This window comes from Sphaeramia orbicularis, chromosome 16, assembly GCF_902148855.1.
Source record: "Sphaeramia orbicularis chromosome 16, fSphaOr1.1, whole genome shotgun sequence".
Taxonomy (NCBI): domain Eukaryota; kingdom Metazoa; phylum Chordata; class Actinopteri; order Kurtiformes; family Apogonidae; genus Sphaeramia; species Sphaeramia orbicularis.
This window is the reverse complement of record NC_043972.1, coordinates 49,992,563-50,011,146: the sequence shown is the minus strand read 5'-3', so window position 1 is coordinate 50,011,146 and position 18,584 is coordinate 49,992,563. Positions and strand designations below refer to the sequence as shown.

General features: G+C 37.3%; 1 protein-coding gene across 2 annotated transcripts in view; it reads right to left on the bottom strand.

The window, feature by feature from the left end:
• The window catches only part of ube2e2 (ubiquitin-conjugating enzyme E2E 2), a 55,174-nt gene that overhangs the window by 4,661 nt on the left and 31,929 nt on the right, over positions 1–18,584 (bottom strand). For both annotated transcript variants that reach the window (XM_030158783.1, XM_030158785.1), the window contains exon 4: positions 9,677–9,809. In XM_030158783.1, the coding sequence (XP_030014643.1) occupies positions 9,677–9,809 (133 nt within the window). The remainder of the gene's footprint in view (positions 1–9,676; positions 9,810–18,584) is intronic.

The window sequence follows — 18,584 nt, the reverse complement described above, 5'->3', positions numbered from 1 at the left end:
TGAATCCAAATGTGTTGAAGACTGCAGTGCACGTATTGTTTGTAGATGTCACTGGACTCTGTTGTTGTTTATATCTATAGATATAAGATATATCGAAAGATATTTTTATATATATTTTTATACTGTTGTTATTGTTATTTCTATATAGATATTTTTTATATATGCTTTTACTTTTATACTTTTTATGGGTTTTTTTCAGCTGGTTCTGGAATAAAGGACACATTGTTTGTCATTTTGAGACGTCTGTATTTTTTCACCAATCTAAATAATAATTTAACATTTAACATCATTGGACAGATTGATCAATTATTATTATTATTATCATTATTATTATTATTTGAAAGAGTACACATAAGGAAACTTGACGTGCTGTTGCTGCTCAGACTGAAGCCTCTGTGTCTGCTGTATCCAACTGTCCACAGTTTAAAGTCCAACACAAATAATGCTTTTAGAGCATTATTTGTGTTGGACTTTAAATGCTTTTAGAGCATTTGGACTTTAAACTGGGCTGGACTCATTTTTGTAATGTAGGCTGGACAGAAATATTTTGTAAAACACAAGTTGTATAAACAGAGTTTTTCTTCCTCTTCATCTGTATTAGAAAGGACAGGGTGTACCTCTTCTGATTTGGACTGAGATGAGAGAGCTGCATATGAAAGGTGTATATTTGTGTGTTCGACTCCTGCAGCTTTAATACGCCTTTAAGAGATGTAGAAGATGTATGAGCACAGAAAGCAGAGTGCTGCGAGGGAACTAAAGAGTGAATTAAGTGTAGATATACTTGGTTACAACAACAGACAGAAGTGTGATGGAGGTAGATGAGGAGGACACTAAGGCAGGAGTGGTTATGAACTGGGATGGCGGTGCTGCGTTCATGCCTCACACTGATGAGTATTCCACTTAGATTGAAGGCAGTTTGCTGTATTGACACCACCAGGTTGAGAAGCTTGTTAAAAAATGGGAGTAATAATAGGTGAGACACAGAGGACAGGTTTAAAAGCTGCTGTGGGCCTTTCACCTCCCTGTTCTCTTTTATCCACATTACACTGATGTATCAGCATCAGTAGCCGTATAATGGCCATGTCTGATGGCTCCGCCGAGGCCTGTTTAACACCATTTGTCACTGCTGTCAGATGTACTTGTGCCCATAATGCCACTAAAAGGGACTCATTTTACCAAGTCAGTCAACTGAACACATTTGGTTTTTGGTGTTATTTTACAAAGGATCAAACGCTGCATCATTTCATCCTGTGAAATGTGACTGAGTAAAACCTACCAGCAGGGGGCAGTGTGGTGTAAACCCACAGCCACACATGCAACAACAGCTTTGTTGTCACTTTGGATATTGGACGGATTCTATGACGCCCACATGTAAATTAATTCTTTTTACTTGTCACAGATGCTGAGCCAATAAACAGCCTCCTCTAAACACACACATACACATTCCCACCACCACTGAGCACATTCATATTCTTGTTTTATCTGGACGTGTAGTTCACCTTAAACAAGCAAACAACCCACTGCTGGGCTGATTATGGAGGTCACTGGACCCCAAACATTTTTTTCCTTAGGCATCAACCTACTTGTAGTGAAAGAATTTGAGACCCACGAGCCCACACACCCACAAAAACACACCAAAACAATTAAGTGATTCCAAATCTTCAATAGGGCTGTAACTAATAACTTGTCAAATTACAAACAGCAAAAAAACAAAAACAAAAAAAACAATGGCTCTTATTTATGATTATTGCAGCAATAAAATACATTTTCTTTCCTTCAACAAAAACATTTAGTAACTAGAAGCACTCGGAGAGCGCAGACCTCCGCCAAGGCTGATCAGTGGGCCCCCCCGTGGGCCCCCCCACCCCCAAAAGTTAATCATTTCTTCCTTATCCCATTTCCAACAAACCCTGAAAATTTCATCAAAATCTGTCCATAACTTTTTGAGTTATGTTGCACACTAACGGACAGACAAACAAACAAACAGACAGAAAGACAAACAAACCCTGGCAAAAACATAACCTCCTTGGCGGAGGTAACAACAGGAATGCATAACAAAGTTTGTTAAACAAATTTTAATTTCAATATTCAACAGATATTGCAGCAGCAACAATAAAATACTTTTCTCCCCTTAAATAATAGTGCATTTTGTGCAGAACAATTCCAGTGCCAGCCAACAAAGTTTGTTAAACAACTAAATAATAGGAGTTGCAATCAGCAACATTTACATTTCTCCTTAAACAAAAGTACATGACATCACTTCCGACTAATTTTACTGTCAACTATGTCATTTGGTCGACTGATTGTTGTAGCTCTAATCTTTAATTGCAAAATCAAACATAAATAGTAGTATTCTGTTTCTCTTTGGTTTGTCAAAGTTACTACTATTACACCGACTCACTGCTACAACCTTTTCCAAGTAAATGTGGAATTAATTAGGTATGTGTGTTGGACTTGAGCCACTGATCAATTGAATTTACCCTGAAAGCATTAATAAAGTCAATGAGATTCTAAATAAAGGGTAAAAAACAGTTTTAGTAACATTTGTATATGGAGAGGCATGTATATTGTATATGCATTTATGGACTACTGTCTTTACATTAATCTAGGTTTTCTCTGGGTTTCTAGGACCTGCACATGTAGTTGGGGTCATGGGGTTTGAGGGCTTTGATGCTGTTTGACTAAAAACTGCATTTTCAGGCCATATTCAGCTGTTGCTGAAATATTTATTTCAAGCTGCAGTGCTTCACAGTTAGTTTTTTTTTTTTTTTTTCATCATTCTGCAAGTAATCCATAATCGCCTTTCAACATGTTGTTGATTGGCCTCTTGTCTGAACACTACAGGTAACACATGCATCTGTTTTGCTGCAGAGGCAGTGAATGCTGCTGGATTTCCTCCTGTTATAACCCATTTTCAGAGAGTCCTGTCGACTTCTGATCACTTCTGTCTGTGAAATGTTCTCTGACTCCAAAACTCTGAAATGATGCTGGTAATTCTGTTCCCCTAGTGTGGCAGTGAGAGCAGATTCACAACAAAATTACTGAGGAATCATCTCTCAAAAGCAAAGAAATAAACCCAAATGGATATCACCTAATAGTCTAGTTCTGTCAAAACACATATTTCATATTTACCTGTTTAGACTCATTGAACACAGTGTTTTAATGTTTCTCCACTATCACTGCCGGGGAAACAGTCACTCATCTGCTTTTTGTGGTATTGTGGACATGAACAATGATGGCATGGTAATGTCTCTGGCCATGTTTTCTCTCCATACCATTAAAACCATAATCTGCATGTTATTTTGGACATGAATGCTATTGAAGTCCAGTGATTTAAGAGGGTTAAGAGGATTTAAAAGCAAAATGGAATATTCATAATTACGTTAAATTAGATACATTAGTGTATAATCACATAAAAAAAGAGCAGTTGTGTTTTCATTAGTTTGTTGATTTATGACTTCTCCTTTTTCCCGTTTTACAGCAGCTGTTATCTAGTGTTAAAGGTTGTTTAGAAGACAAAAGACTAATATAATTTGGTCTGGGTCTGGACTGGTCTTACCATCTCTCTTTGACCCATCATAACATAGTTGGGGTTTAAGACGTTTGTATTTGGTCTCAGACAAAAAACTAAAATTTTTATTTATTTATTTATTTATTTTTTTATCAAGACCAAACAAGACACAACTCCTGTAGAGGGATTTCATTAAAATGCCATTTTAGGTTCTGACTTGACTTAAATACACAATGGAAATGTAAAATAATGAAAAATTTAAAGAGACTGGACTGGATTATTTTGTATTATATTTTATCAAATTATTATTTGAATAGACAAAAAAAGGTAAAAGTGTGAAACACAAGACTAAAAATCACATAACTTAACAGCTGAAACAACAAAAAAGTGTAGTAGTTCTACAACACTGATGAAGTACTAATGGAGTATATGGAGTAATATAAATTTTCCATTACAATATAAAAAATATCCATATAGAAACAACAACAATAACAACAGTATAAAAGTATATATAAAAAATTCTAGACATATAAACTGATTTGAAAAGATGAAAAAATACAGATATGTCTGAAAAAATCCTTTATTCCAGAACCAGCTGAAAAACCACAAAAAGTATAAATGTAAAAGGATAAAGAAGACATATCTATATAAAAATAACAAAAATAGCAACAGTGTAAAAGTATATATAAAAATATCTATTGATATAAACAACAAAGAAGTCAAATAACATCTGCAAACAACATGCATGTGCACTGCAGTCTTCAACACATTTGGATCCAACTTACTAACAGCTTAAGATGGAACTAACATACAACTGTGCGTTGATCCTGGTGTCATGTGCGTCACACTACACGTCCGTGTGAAACACAACAGTGGAACCAATGTTTAGCAGCAGCGAAATTAAGGAAAAAAAGCTTTGATTTAGGAAAATTGTAATCAAATACTTATTTTAATCGATTCTTCAGCTGTAGCCTTTACTCTTTAAACTCTTGTTCTTTTCTTAATCTCAGGCGTCAGATACAGCAATAGTAGCAAACTTTTTTAAGTGATGACATTTACAGTTTTGAATAGTTTTAAATACAGACTTATGATTTGTTACTCTGCTTTTATTTAAAGTGTGTAAATCTAATTTTGACAGTCTCCTAGCTGCCTGTCAAAGACCCTTCCCCTAGTGGTCTTAGGGGACCCACTGAGGTGGTCCTGAACTCCATGTTGGGAACCATGGATGTGGGCCATCACAGCTTGGATTTGATCTTGACATGTGTTTGGTCCTGAAAGGCAACACCACTGTTTGCCTCACCAACATCTGGCCCTGCTGACCCCGACCCCCTAGAGGAAACCTCTAATGAGCCTTGGCATTCCCTAAAATCACACAGAGCAGGATGTAATAAATAACCATCCTCTTCGCTCCTACCCACCCCTACCCCTACCCCTCCGGCATTTCTGCAGACCTCCCCTGACCCGGGTACTCAAACAGAAACAGCATCCACCTGGCCAACATGTCAGATCGAGTGAGACGCTTCTTGTTCCTCTTTCAGAGACTTGGAGATTCTAAAAGCAAAGTTGGGAATGTGGATCCAAAATTCCCAACGGTGAGGTCTGAGTGCATTCAGCAACAGAGCGTTTCTATAGAGGGGGAGTGGATGGCAGGTTTTGGAGCTTGTATGTGTGTGTGCAGGGGTCTTTGGCTGCAGATCATTCAGTGTGTGTGTGTTGGTTGAGGGATGGGAGGGGGCATCGGAGGGGGGCGGAAACACTCGAGCCCCTCTGGCTACAGAAAGCTGGGCTGCAGCCTGTGGATTTGTTTGAGTCTGCTGTCAAACACCGAGCTGGTGGTTACACAGCACAAAGAGTGAGAAAAGAGGGAGAGCAAGCTTGTTAGAGAGAGAGAGAGAGTGGAGAGAGGTGGGTGGTGGGGGTGGGGGTTGGGGGGGGTGAAGGCCAAGTGAAAGGGTAATAAAGGGAGATTGGCCCTGACATACTGTGCATGTTCAATAATGACATCCACTCTTTAAAGGTGCTCTGCAGATGCAGCACATAAAAGAAAAGAGCCCTGCAGAAGCTGAGCATTGAACAGGTCAGGGTTTGGCGTTTGGCACGACTGTGCAAACCAGGGGGTAAAACAGCTGTGTCAAAAAGCACTGAAAGGACTAGGTGTGATAAAATGTGTTACGCTGTGTGTTTATTAGAGCTGCAGTGATTATCTGACTGAACTAGACTCATACTCGGACACTACAACAGTTCTAACACTCAAAATAACACATTTACTTTAACAAAACATCTGAGAAAACCAGGCTTTCCAGCATACTCAGGCAAATGCAGCAGATTTCAGATTATATTCAGGTACCAACATTTTTTACATATCTAGTCTTTGAACTTTATAGTGACAAACTCCTTCAGGTTAAGGTGCATGAACTGAACCCTAACAGCGCTGTCCAAGAATCACTACACACAGACCTCCAATATTAGGCTTGCGCTAGCCTATCGCCACATGGCCATTGGCGATGCATTTTCCTGATTGGTGAAGTTGTTTTCAACCCGTGTAACCACAGTGGCTAAGGTATTTTTCAGTAAAATCAACCAACTTACATGTCTGATTGAAAATGTCCGAGTGATAACCAAGGAAAACAACAAATGCGGTCTCCACTACTGAAGAGCGCTGCTGAGAGCGATCGTACTCACCTGAACGTTTCCGATTATTTACAAATTCACATTGCACACGTCACTTGTGGGAAGTTACCGCTCGTTCGTTTCATCATGTACAACATCTATTGAAACCAAAGGAGCTGGTGAAGCAAAGGTAAGCGAGAAGGTAAATTTATTAAAAAAAAAAAAAAATGACATTATAAAGACAGGATGTATGGTAGGGATGCACCGATTCCGATACGAGTATCGGGCATCAACTCCGATACTCAGTGTGTGTACTTGTACTCGTAAAAGTAATCCGATACAAATGCACCAATACCACTTACGGCCGTGCGACATTCACAGTTCAGTGCAGCAGGTATAAGGAGGAGGAATAATGTGTGGGGAGTGTGAAGAGTGTGGAGATTTTTTAAAATAAATGACGGTGATTAAAGTAACGCTGACAGATATGGACGAAGCGTTCTGTCTGTCCTCTGCGTACATTTCATCCGTTTTCCAGGTGATGGCGGATGCGTACCCAGACAGAGAGGGGTATGGAGCGGTGCAGACCGCCACCAGCAGAAGTGAAAACGAAACTTATGGCTCATTTCTCTTTTCTCTACCTGCTGAAGCTAAGCTTTTAAACCTTAACAGCGAAAACGCTGCAATATTAGTATCATATTAGTGTTGCCTCTGTCGTCTCCATGTTTGTTATTACTGACTTTCTTCTTCTTCTTCTCAAAAAACTTTACTCTTCTTTGTGGAATTTGTCCAGTATGGTTAATTAAGAGCGGCGCCCCCTGGTGGATTAATTGAGAAACGCTCATTCCAACACATTAAATGTCAGTAGCAGCACTTTTTTTTAGTCTACATAAAATAATTTCAAGAGTCCATATCTGTCCATATTTAATTACCAAATGACTTTATGATAAATCCTGTCTCACTGGTAAATTTATTTTATATTGAATCTCATATTGAATCTCATGAACAGTGGTCAGAATAATTGTATTTAGAAGTCTATCATTTATTGTTCATTTATTTACTGTGATAAAACTGACTACAGCCCCTTTTACACAGCACTTCTGTTACGGGAATATTTCACCTTTGTTCCGGAACAATGTCTGTGTAAACCAAATGGTAGGATGATGTGGTGCCATCTTTTTCACGGCTTTGTAATGGCTCTGGAGGTGGTAACAGAGCCATGATAAAAGTGGAATCATCATTCTGGAATGCTATGTAAAAGGAACACCTCTTGTTCCGCAACCAAGGTGTGATGTTATGATGATGTATTGCATGTCTGTGTCATTGATGCCAATTTACCACTGTTGTTGCTAGATTTAGCAACTTTTCAGAATAGTCTAGCAACTTTTTTTTTCTTTAAAAAGTACCAAGTAACAAATTTAGCTACTTCTGAAATTTGTGTGGAAATTTTTTAACAACTTTTGAAAAGTGACTCAAAAGCTAAGACACACACATTTTTCCTCTAAATGATATGAACTGACTTTCTCTGTAACTGTCACTGTCCCATGGTCTGTCTGCAGCTGTAAAAGTCAGTGTTTTCAACTTAGACACTGTTGGTATATTTAGTGATTTTTCAGACCCCTCTAAAGACTCTATCAAAAAAGCGACTACTAGTGACAAATCTATCAACTTTTTCTGGTGTTATTGGAGACTTCTGAAGAATCTGACATGAAAAAAAGTATTGTTCTTTTTCTAAAATAAATCACTGCACTGAATATAAATCAGTCCTATTGACATTGACAGTTTTCTCTATTGTCTCTTTTTGATCCATTTAGTTTGTTAATGTAGGCTGACAATGAAAAATGTTATGGTTAAAAATGTTCATGTTTTACCGTGACTTGTTGTAGGCTCCTAATGTGGGCCGTAAGGTTAAAAACCAAACCAAACTGAAGAAAACGAAAATAAAACCTAAACAAACTAATAAATAACTAACCTAAGTAACTGCTCCAGAGTGTCTCTTTTAGGTCACTTTAGTCGGTCCCCAAGCCCAGATAAAAGATAAAAAAAAAAAAAAACAAGATTTGACAGTATAGTTCATTTGTAGTTCTAAACATATTTAGGGTATTTTTAAACTCACTTTTTGTCTGTAACACAATGTTATTCCTCTCTCCTTCATCATTCATTACAATAACATTAATATTTATAATTATGCAAATTAGGTGGTGACGCCATTCAACAACTTCAAGTGACTTTTAGGACAGACAGTAGATACATTCATTATTGAGGAGCTGGAAACACGGCTCTGTGTATCCAAGACCCCTTTAATAGTAGGAAATCATGTTCTATCAGCCCAAGCTCTCTCATGGATTACTGATAGAGAGTAAATAACTCGACTTATTGCAGATTTACTGCAGATACATCACACTTTGACTGCGAAGCACAAAGAAAGTAAAAAATTTTCATGAAATTTGTGGGTTTTCCTACCATCTACTCGTTACATATCTAGTCTTAGTTTAGTTTAGTTTTATTTCGAGCACATACAATCATCAGATAACAAAGAAGCATACAACATGGTCAGACTAAATTTTTCAGTACTCGAAAAGGAGTGGGAAGAAGTATAATTTATAGACTCCTACTCCCTTTTTACAAACTAATAATTCAATTAATTCTGCTTCCTTTGCTTTGTTAACACACTTTTTACCTCCACCAAGGAACGGCGGGGGTTAAGTTTTCATCAGGGTTTGTCTGTTTGTCTGTCTGACTGTTAGCAAGATAGCTCAAAAAATTATGGATGGATTTGGATGAAATTTTCAGGAAATGTTGATGCTATCACAAGGAACAAATGATTAAATTTTGGTAGTGATTGGGTGGGGGGACTGATCTGCCTTGGTGGAGGTCTGCGCTCTCCCGAGTGCTTTTCTAGTTTCTGTATATTTTTACAATAACACAAAGCATCCACACAAACCATTCACATACACTTTTTTTTTCGTCACCTCACACACAATCAGATTTGCACAATCAACCGTTTTTTATATAAACTATAATATTTATATGCACTTTAAATATTTACTCCAAATACAATCATTAATAAATGTGATAATATCTCCTAATCATGATAGTCTGTATTAATTAATTACAACTGTATCTTATTTTATGCATTCTTCTACATTATAACTAGATCTTTGCTTATTCAGATAATGTTCTATATTTTGTTATAGTGGATTTGGACATTCTTTTAAATGTACAAATTGAAGAAGACATTCTAAAGTTCTGGTCCAGATTATCCCACAGATGTACCCTCTAACATAAATACACTGGCTTTTTAATGTTTTAATTTTCTTTGTCAAATACTTATTTCAGTCCAGCCAAAACACCCAGTATACTCTGACTATATTCAGCACACAGATGAAAGCCCAATATTTGTTCAGCATTTTTTTTTGCCTCCCCCCACTCATAACCTCACCAGATTAAGAAATGGCCCAGAAACATTTAAAGGCTGACATTCAGGCCAGTGTGGGAAGTGGAAACTTGGTCAGCTATCCAAACATGTTTCAACAGTTCTGTCTCTTGCATGCCTACCTTGGGGGGTTTGAAGGGGTAGTCTGGTGTGAAGGCAATGTCTAGGAAGAAGACCCCTCCCTCATAGACGGAGCCCGGTGGTCCTAAGATGGTCGACCTCCACTCGTAGATGTTGTCTCCCTTAGGGCCAGCGCTACAAAATGAAAAAAAAAAAAAAGACTGTGTTAATATGTTAATCAGTGTGCTGCATTGAAATTGACAGCCTGGTGTTCAAAGTGCCAGAGGGACTGATGGGAGACTTAAGGAGGGGAGAAGGCAGCTGAGGCGGTAAATGGTACGTCCTGACAACTTAATGGTGGAGATTTGGGTAAAGCTCAAGTTGTGGAGTTTTCTGGGTTTGCAGTCCAAGGCCATTTTAGAAGGAATTTAAACCGTCTATGTGAAGTCAGACTGCATTAGCGGCTACAGGGACATGACACCCACTAATAAAACAGTCCATTCAACCTGGGACTAAACCACTAACACTCTTTTTAACTGACAGCTGATGGATGTAACTGTGTTGTCGATCGATTCAGGTCCAAATCTCATCATTTTAGCTCAAAGTTTTTTTGTTCTGCATTAAGGCTGCAACGACCATCTGACAAGATGACAGTCAACAGCAAAATTAGTTGAAGAATCCTTTTTTTTTTCCTCAAAGTGGCTATTGACACAGTACTATGGCACAAAATATCAGTTTGTCTATTTCCACAGCGTCAATCAGCGCCCTCGTTATATCATGTCTAGACTGGTAACTTACATCCCGAAAAAAGTACCAAGGCATATAGCGAATAGGTCGACCTTAGACGCAGCAGACATTTAGTTCACTCGGTAACGTATCGGACTGCAAAGCGGAAGACTTGGGTTCAATTCCTGGTCAAAGTAGCATTTCTTTTTTTTCAAAAGATTTTCAAATGGAGGGGGGGGGGGGGTGTAAATCTGACATTGATATAAATCAGCCACCGGGCCAATGTTCAGAGTGGAGAATTCCACAGGACCACAGCACTGAACTGACACAGAACCGAGAAGTCACACAGCACACTGCACACATCTAACATGCAGCTCCGCCCACCTTCTCCAGCCTCCAGAGCAAAGCGCACCATAAAAACATACTGAGTATTTAGAACAATAATTCCTGTTCTATACTATATACGACCACCAATTTGTCATTTCTTCTAAGTTCATGTAACAGTATCCACGACTGGCTCTAGTACAAACGCTAACATTTGATTGGTCTGTGGAAATAGACAAACTGATATTTTGTGCCACAGTACTGTGACAGTAGCCATTGGCTTTTTTTTTTGTCTGGGAACCCCCACCAGTGACAGAAATATGAACATAAAAATCTGGGAATTGGTACCTCATACACACACCCACACAAAGTCCCTAACACTCAACATAATTGTGAACATTTACATAAATAAATACATAAACATCTACATCAGGGGTCTCAAACTCATGTTCTTTCAGGGGCCGCGTTCAGCCTGATTTGATCTCCAGTGGGCCGGACCAGTAACATAATAACAGAATAACCTATACATAATGACAACTACAAATTTTTGTCTGTGTTTTAGTGAAAAAAAACCCCCATTAAATTATGAAATACTTACTTTTATAAACTATCCAAACAAAAAAGATCTAAATAACCTGAAAAAAAAAAGAAATTTCTAAAGAAAAATAAGTGCAATTTTAACAATATTCTGCCTCAACTTATCTGTTCTACATGTGCGTTATGGATCAGATCTACAAAGACACTAAACACTGAGGAACAGGCAGAAAATAGTTAAAATTGTGCTTAATTTTCTTTAGACATTCCAGGTTGTTCATATTTGTTCAGGTTGTTCACATCTTATTGTAGCAGGACAGTTTGTAAATGTAAATATTTTCATATTTTAATGTTATTTTTAGCACTAAAACAAAGACAAAAATTGAAGTTGTTAATTCTAAATTTTTTGCTTAATTCAAGATTTTTTGCTAAATTTGAGATTTTTTTGGGCTTAATTCAAGATTTTTTTTACTTAATTGAAGATTTTTGTTGGCTTAATTCAAGATTTTTTAACTTAATTGAAGATTTTTATGGGGCTTAATTCAAGATTTTTTTTTTACTTAATTGAAGATTTTTGTTGGCTTGATTCAAAATTTTTTTACTTAATTGAAGATTTTTGTTGGCTTGATTCAAAATTTTTTTACTTAATTGAAGATTTTTGTTGGCTTAATTCAACATTTTTTTTACTTAATTGAAGATTTTTTGGGGGCTTAAGTCAAGATTTTTTTTACTTAATCGAAGATTTTTGTTGGCTTAATTCAAGATTTTTTTTACTTAATTGAAGATTTTTTGGGGGCTTAATTTAAGATTTTTTTTCATAATTTAATGCTATTTTTTGCATTAAAACAAAAACAAAAATTTGAAGTTGTCATTATTTGTAGGCATAGTGTAATATTATTTTTCTCACATCAAAGCAAGAAGAAAATATGGGGTCATTATTTTTTGTAGGTTAATCTGCTGTTATTATTTTACTGTAGATCATATTGGTCTCCATGTGGAACCCGAACTAAAATGAGTTCCACAACACTTTGTAAATTCATCCCACGGGCCGCATTGGAACCTTTGGTGGGCCGCATTTGGCCCCCGGGCCGCATGTTTGAGACCCCTGATCTACATAAACATCTCTCCATACCAACATACCGATTCAGTCTCTGTTTGTTCTTTCCTTGTCTGTCTCAAATGCACCATTGTATAATTATTTTCTCTCATCATAATCAGCCTGCCCTGTCCTGTCTACCCTTCCTTTTTCTGTTCTCCTCTACATTCTCTTAACCCCCTCTCCACCCTGTCACATGTGTACATTATATAGAAATTCAGGACACTAGGTTATGTACTACTTTTGTGTTATGTCTGTCTACTATGTTTGTGTTATGTTATGTCTGTACTCTATGTATGTCTTTGCATATCAAAAAAAAAAAAGACTAAGACAAAGACTAATTTAGTAGTCAATAGGTCGTTAGTGATGTCATGCACTTTTGTTTAAGGAAAATGTTTATTTAATTGCTGATTGCAACTCGTGAGTATTTAGGCTATGTTTACATGTAGCTGGGTATTCTGGAAAACAGATATTTCCTCCTCTCCATTTAAAAAAAAAAAACCTCGTGCACATGTGATGGTTTTCAGAAAAATCTTCATTTACATGTCCTCGTATATCTACACCATCAAGAGTATACCAAGCCTGTAGATGGCAGTATAATTAGATTATAGAGTACCATTAACCAATCAGAATCCTGAAAAAAAAAAAATCACTACAAAACATTACCGTTACTTTCGTTAGTCGCACATGTGACACATATGTATTTTCCATCGAAAACTGTGACGTCCGTTCAAGATATCAGTTTCCCTTCATTTACACACAAACGCGAAAATGGAGATTTGCCAAAATCTCCACTTTAGGATGAGTTGTTAGAAACCATCGTTTTTGGTGGGTGTGGCCATTGTTGTCAAATAAATGATAGGCACAAACACAGAGAAAAATCTCCATTTGCCAGACACCCAGCAACATGTAAACGTATCCTTAGTTGTTTAACAAACTTTTTAGGCACTGGAATTGTTTAAAAAAATGCACTTTCCCAGCAGCAGTGGCCACACAATGCAGAAATAAACACCTGATGTGTAATAGCTTTTAAGGGATCAGTGAAATGATAGAATGTATGCTTGTATGAGTGAATGGCTTCCGTTTGTTTTCTACTGCTTGATTTTAGCTATTTACCCATTTATTTGAGCTGCTACAGCAGAGCAGCCACCTCATGGTAAATTGTAGATGGGTTTAAATATTTCATCGTGGCTACAGACTGATTTCTTTCTACTTTTTGAGTGAAAATTGGTTCTTTAGATTATAAACTTGTCGAGCCCTGGCCTAGAGTGCTGTGCAAAATGAGGGGATACCTGTTAGAAATGTTCACCGTCTTCCTGAGCCATTAACTCAAACTATTTCCACATTAGCATCTGTTCCCCCCAGCCCTGCCACTGATCAGACTGTAAAGTAAATGGAACCGGTTTGTTGTGTTTGTATGTATTAATTAACTCTGAATCACAACCTCCAAATCTGAGGCCATGTTTCTTATTTGGTAAAAGGTGGAGTGGGGATGATACGCTGCCTCAAGTCATGTTCGACTGTCTAAAAGGTCGGGAAGGGCTGGAACGGAGACCAATAAGCAGATCAGTGCAGTGGCAACTGTAATTTGTTTGTTGTGGTGAAGGGAGCAGTACTGAAAGGTGGAACTCTCCATTACCATCTCTGTTCCTATCCTCACCTACAGTCAAACGCTGAGGAAAAGTGACCAAAAAGATGAGGTTTTGGATAGAAGCAGTGGAAATAAGTGTCCTTCATTGGGTGTTTGGGCTCTATCTTATAGGTAGAGAATGGAAGGAAGATGGAAGGATGCAAGAAACTGCTGTTATTTCTGTCATTAAATAGTGTAAGAAAAAAATGAGTGTTGGTTTCAATTCAGTCGGGGGGAGACAACACAACACTGGCAGCCTGAGCCAATGGTTCAAACTGGTTTAGTTCTGAACAACATTTTTTTCACGTAAGTGTTTGTGCTTGTACTTGAGTTGCTGCTCATAGCAAACCTATTTGAAGTTACAGATGGGATACTAAACAGGTTTGGGCAAAATACCTAAAGACCAGAGTATCGATAAGTTTGAAATAGAGCTGCAGCAATCTATTGTTATTGTAATTGATTAATCTAGCGATTCCTTTCTTCAATTGAATTCAATTAAATGACTATTTGAATTGGTGAAAAAAAGTAGTAAAAAAGGGAAACAGACATGTCTGAAAATGACAAACAACTTGTCCTTCATTCCAGAACTAGTTGAAACAACAACCACAAAAACTATAAAGGTAAAAGGATACACAAAAAATATCTATATAGAAATAACAGCAATAACAACAACAGAATAAAATTAAATACAAAAAAAATCTATAAATATAAACAACAACAAACAATATGTATGTTCAATTTAGGAAAATTTTAATTGAACAATTTTTCATAATTTTTAAAATTGATTCCACAGTGTATGAATGAACAACTGCTGGACAAAGGCTTTAACAAACTGGTTGAGTAGAAACAATCTTAAATGATCCACACCAGTGATTTGGTTTGGGGGCAAAAGCTGAAGCATAAAATACCACAAAATACCACTTATGTCAAAAAGATTCTCAACAGCTTAAGTGAATCAGATGTAGATGTATATACCATAGAGTAAGTGGTGATGATGATCCAACCCTAAATATTCACATTACAGTAAGATGAAGACACAAGTAAATCAAATTTATGATGAATTTGCATGGAAACCTGAGTGTAGAGTGAATTTCCAGGGCAAAAGCACTGACGCCAAAACTCTCGGGGACAGTTACTCTTTAATGTTCAGTAAAACTACACATTTTATATGACAAGAGCTACTGAAAAAATGTTTAATAGGTCATCCAATGAGACCATTTTTCTTCTTTTTCCAGATGAGTATTTAGAGGGAATAGTGGTGAAGGTCAGATCTGTTATATAGGCGCAGTAATTAAAGCCATTTCCATATTATGAGCCCCCCTCCCCCACTGTTGTTGGTGGTATGACCCTGTGCTGGCACAGCGCCAGACAGTGCTGGGACAATGTCCAGATCGCAAAGCCCAGGACAATGAACAATCGCTCTGATTTCATGTAATTACTGGGACCGGTGTTAAACACCAACCCTCGGCTGCCGGCAGATGCGTGTATGAACAATGTGTGTGTGTGTGGACTGTGCAACACACACACACACACACACACACACACAGGGCTCGGTTTTCCTCACGGCTCTGCTATCGCTGTTCATTTTCATTTCGATGGAAACCAATAGTCTGAGATAGAGATTTCTGAAAGTGACTGCTGTGTAACAACCTCCAACAGCAAACTATTAAAGCATCTGCATCTGGCTCCGAGCATGCTTTTAACAAAAGATCATTCTCCACAAATAGAAATACAGACATTTCCTTCCTTCTTCCATGAAAACACATGCAAATTTCCACTAATCTACTTCACCACTCATTGACACTGTCCCCTTCTTAAGCCTCCTTTAATTAGCTAATTATGATGACTTTTTCCTCTGGGGAATATGTACGAATACATTGTCGATAAGGGATTTGCCAATGTGAATTGCTTTAAAAAAAAAAAAAAAAAACAAAGTAAATGGTAAAACAATGAGAAACATGAGGAAGAAAGGCATCAGTGAGCCTTAAAACGACGTCATTTAATTTATTAACTGACACACTATACATAAAGAGAATAAAGAAGAATCCTGTCCTGTCCTCAGAGAATTACCACAAACATGAACATAGGTCTCATCTGGAATATTAAACCAGGGTTTGGGGTTCTTTCCCAGGAATTTCTGAATGTCAAACTTTTTTCAGCCACTCTGGTGAATTTTTTATGTAATTTGTATTTTTTCTGTAGGCTCTCAACTTACATGGGAAATGTACTAATGTGCATGAAAATGCAAAATTCAGTTTAACCCTTTCATTTAAATGGCACATTAACCATTAATAACAACCATTTTTGTCACAACTCCCAAATGATTTTTTTTTTCTTTCCCAAGTAATTTATCATCATTTATTATAATATTTTCCTCTGCATTTTTTCCAGTGAAAATCAGGTATTTTCCTATATTTCCTTTACTGATCATGTAGATGATCATTAAAGCTAAGAGTAAATTCAAAGGCTATTATATCAAAACAGTGAAAATCGAAGAAAAAATGACTTTCTCAACAAAATATATCATTAAAGCTGTGTAAGAGTTTTGTCACCAATTTTCCATCAAATCTGTAAAACCCAAGTAGCCTAAGTATCATGAATCCATAGGCCTTTCCGTGATCACGCACCTGAATCTCTTCCCTCACAGTGAATAATTTCAAAGTGTACTCCACCATGAACAATCCACTTGTTTACAAACAGAGCCCATAGGTCACTCGGGCATTTTCGCAAATTTGTCGTGACATGCTTTGTGGGAAGCAAAGCTCCATTCAGCTGCAGTAGCAAGAGACAATGAAGCTGTTTCTGTGTTTGATGCTGCTGCGGCCATAATGTGACTGCGTGGAGTTCCAAATGTAATGAAAAATTGGTGATGAAAGTCATACGCAGCTAAAACTGAACATAAAAACAAGTGTCTCTATCCACAGTCATTTATTCAACTCCATGGGTTTTACTGGGGAATCAATGTTGTAGAAGATGACGGTGTTTCCACGTTCACTATGGAGAATCTGAACATCCAAATGGGTCATATCTGTTGACCATGACAAGATGACAAACTGCATTTTACAGCAATTATTTACACGTATTGATAGGATAAGTGGATCAATAGGCATTAAACATTTTAGATCAGTAGATGCTTTTGGTCGATGGTGGATGTTTGGGTCTTTATGGGTTAAAAATATTTTAAATAACATAAACGTACTCCATAGTTCATGCGTGTTTCATCTGTACATCACATACAGGGGTTGGACAAAATAATGGAAACACCTTAAAAAAATCAACAAAATATAATTTAATATGGTGTAGGTCCGCCTTTTGCGGCAATTACAGCCTCAATTCTCCGAGGTATTGATTCATACAACTTGTGAATTGTTTCCAAAGGAATTTTAAGCCATTCTTCAGTTAGAATACCCTCCAACTCTTTTAGAGACGATGGCGGTGGAAATCGACGTCTTACTTGAATCTCTAAAACTGACCATAAATGCTCAATAATGTTGAGGTCTGGGGACTGTGCCGGCCATACGAGATGCTCAACTTCATTAGAATGTTCTTCATGCCATTCTTTAACAATTCTAGCTGTGTGGATTGGGGCATTATCATCTTTGAGGTGAAGGTGTTTCCATTATTTTGTCCAACCCCTGTATGTGGCACTGAGATGATTTTAGATCTACTGAAACCCAATGAAAACCAGAACAGCCCCTCAGCACCTTTTGACTAACACTTACAACACTGATCAAATCATTCAGGGAATGGGTGATTCATTGGTTGTATGAGCTAATAACTCATATTCCTATTTTACAAGTTAAAATATGAATAGATAGCATAGCATCTTGTCACAATAAAATTCTACATTTTCACATTTTTACTGAGAGAAAAAATGCACATGTAAATAGGAAGGTTTATGTTTAAAAAAAATAAATAAATAAATACAGTGTACTATAGCTGGAGAGAATGATTGTACACGTCTGGCACCAGAACACATCAACACCTCAGTGCCTCGAACAAACCATCCTACGTTTCTTTCAGACAGTGAACAAAATGGGAACCAGTTACAGGAAATGACCTCAAAATACAACCATTTACAGTCCAGGAGGCAGATGTTACATCTGATTGCCAGCAGTTTGGAGCTTGGAAAGCCTGTCATAACAAAATAAACTTGGGGAATACTATGGTCTGGACACGTGTTATGAATACACATTAAACTGACTGGACCGGTATGAGTATGAGCTCTAACACTTAACTGATCATTACTCAAGTAAACAATAATTTGCCAAAATTCTGTGGTCTAGTCTCTCTTCAGGCAAAATGATAAAGAGTGAGGCTTTGATGATCGTCATTGTGTTGTGTGACAGTAATTGAAAGTTAATGGCCTTTGAGGAAATCGAATTACATTGCCTTGGACTGAAGAGGATTGGGTGGTGCATTTTCTACTATTGTTTAACACATCATAATCCAAGCTGTGTGTGGAATTACTTCAGACCTTTTCACACTTGAATCTCTGAACAAAGGCTGTGCAAGTCAAACCATCCCAGAAATGTTTTCACACTAGAAGTAGCTAAAGCAAACCATGGTTCAATTTGATCCAGACCAAGACCATGTTTTCTTCAGATGGACCATGTCAAACCTGGACATTTGGTCAAATTTCATCAAACTGAAAAGTCAG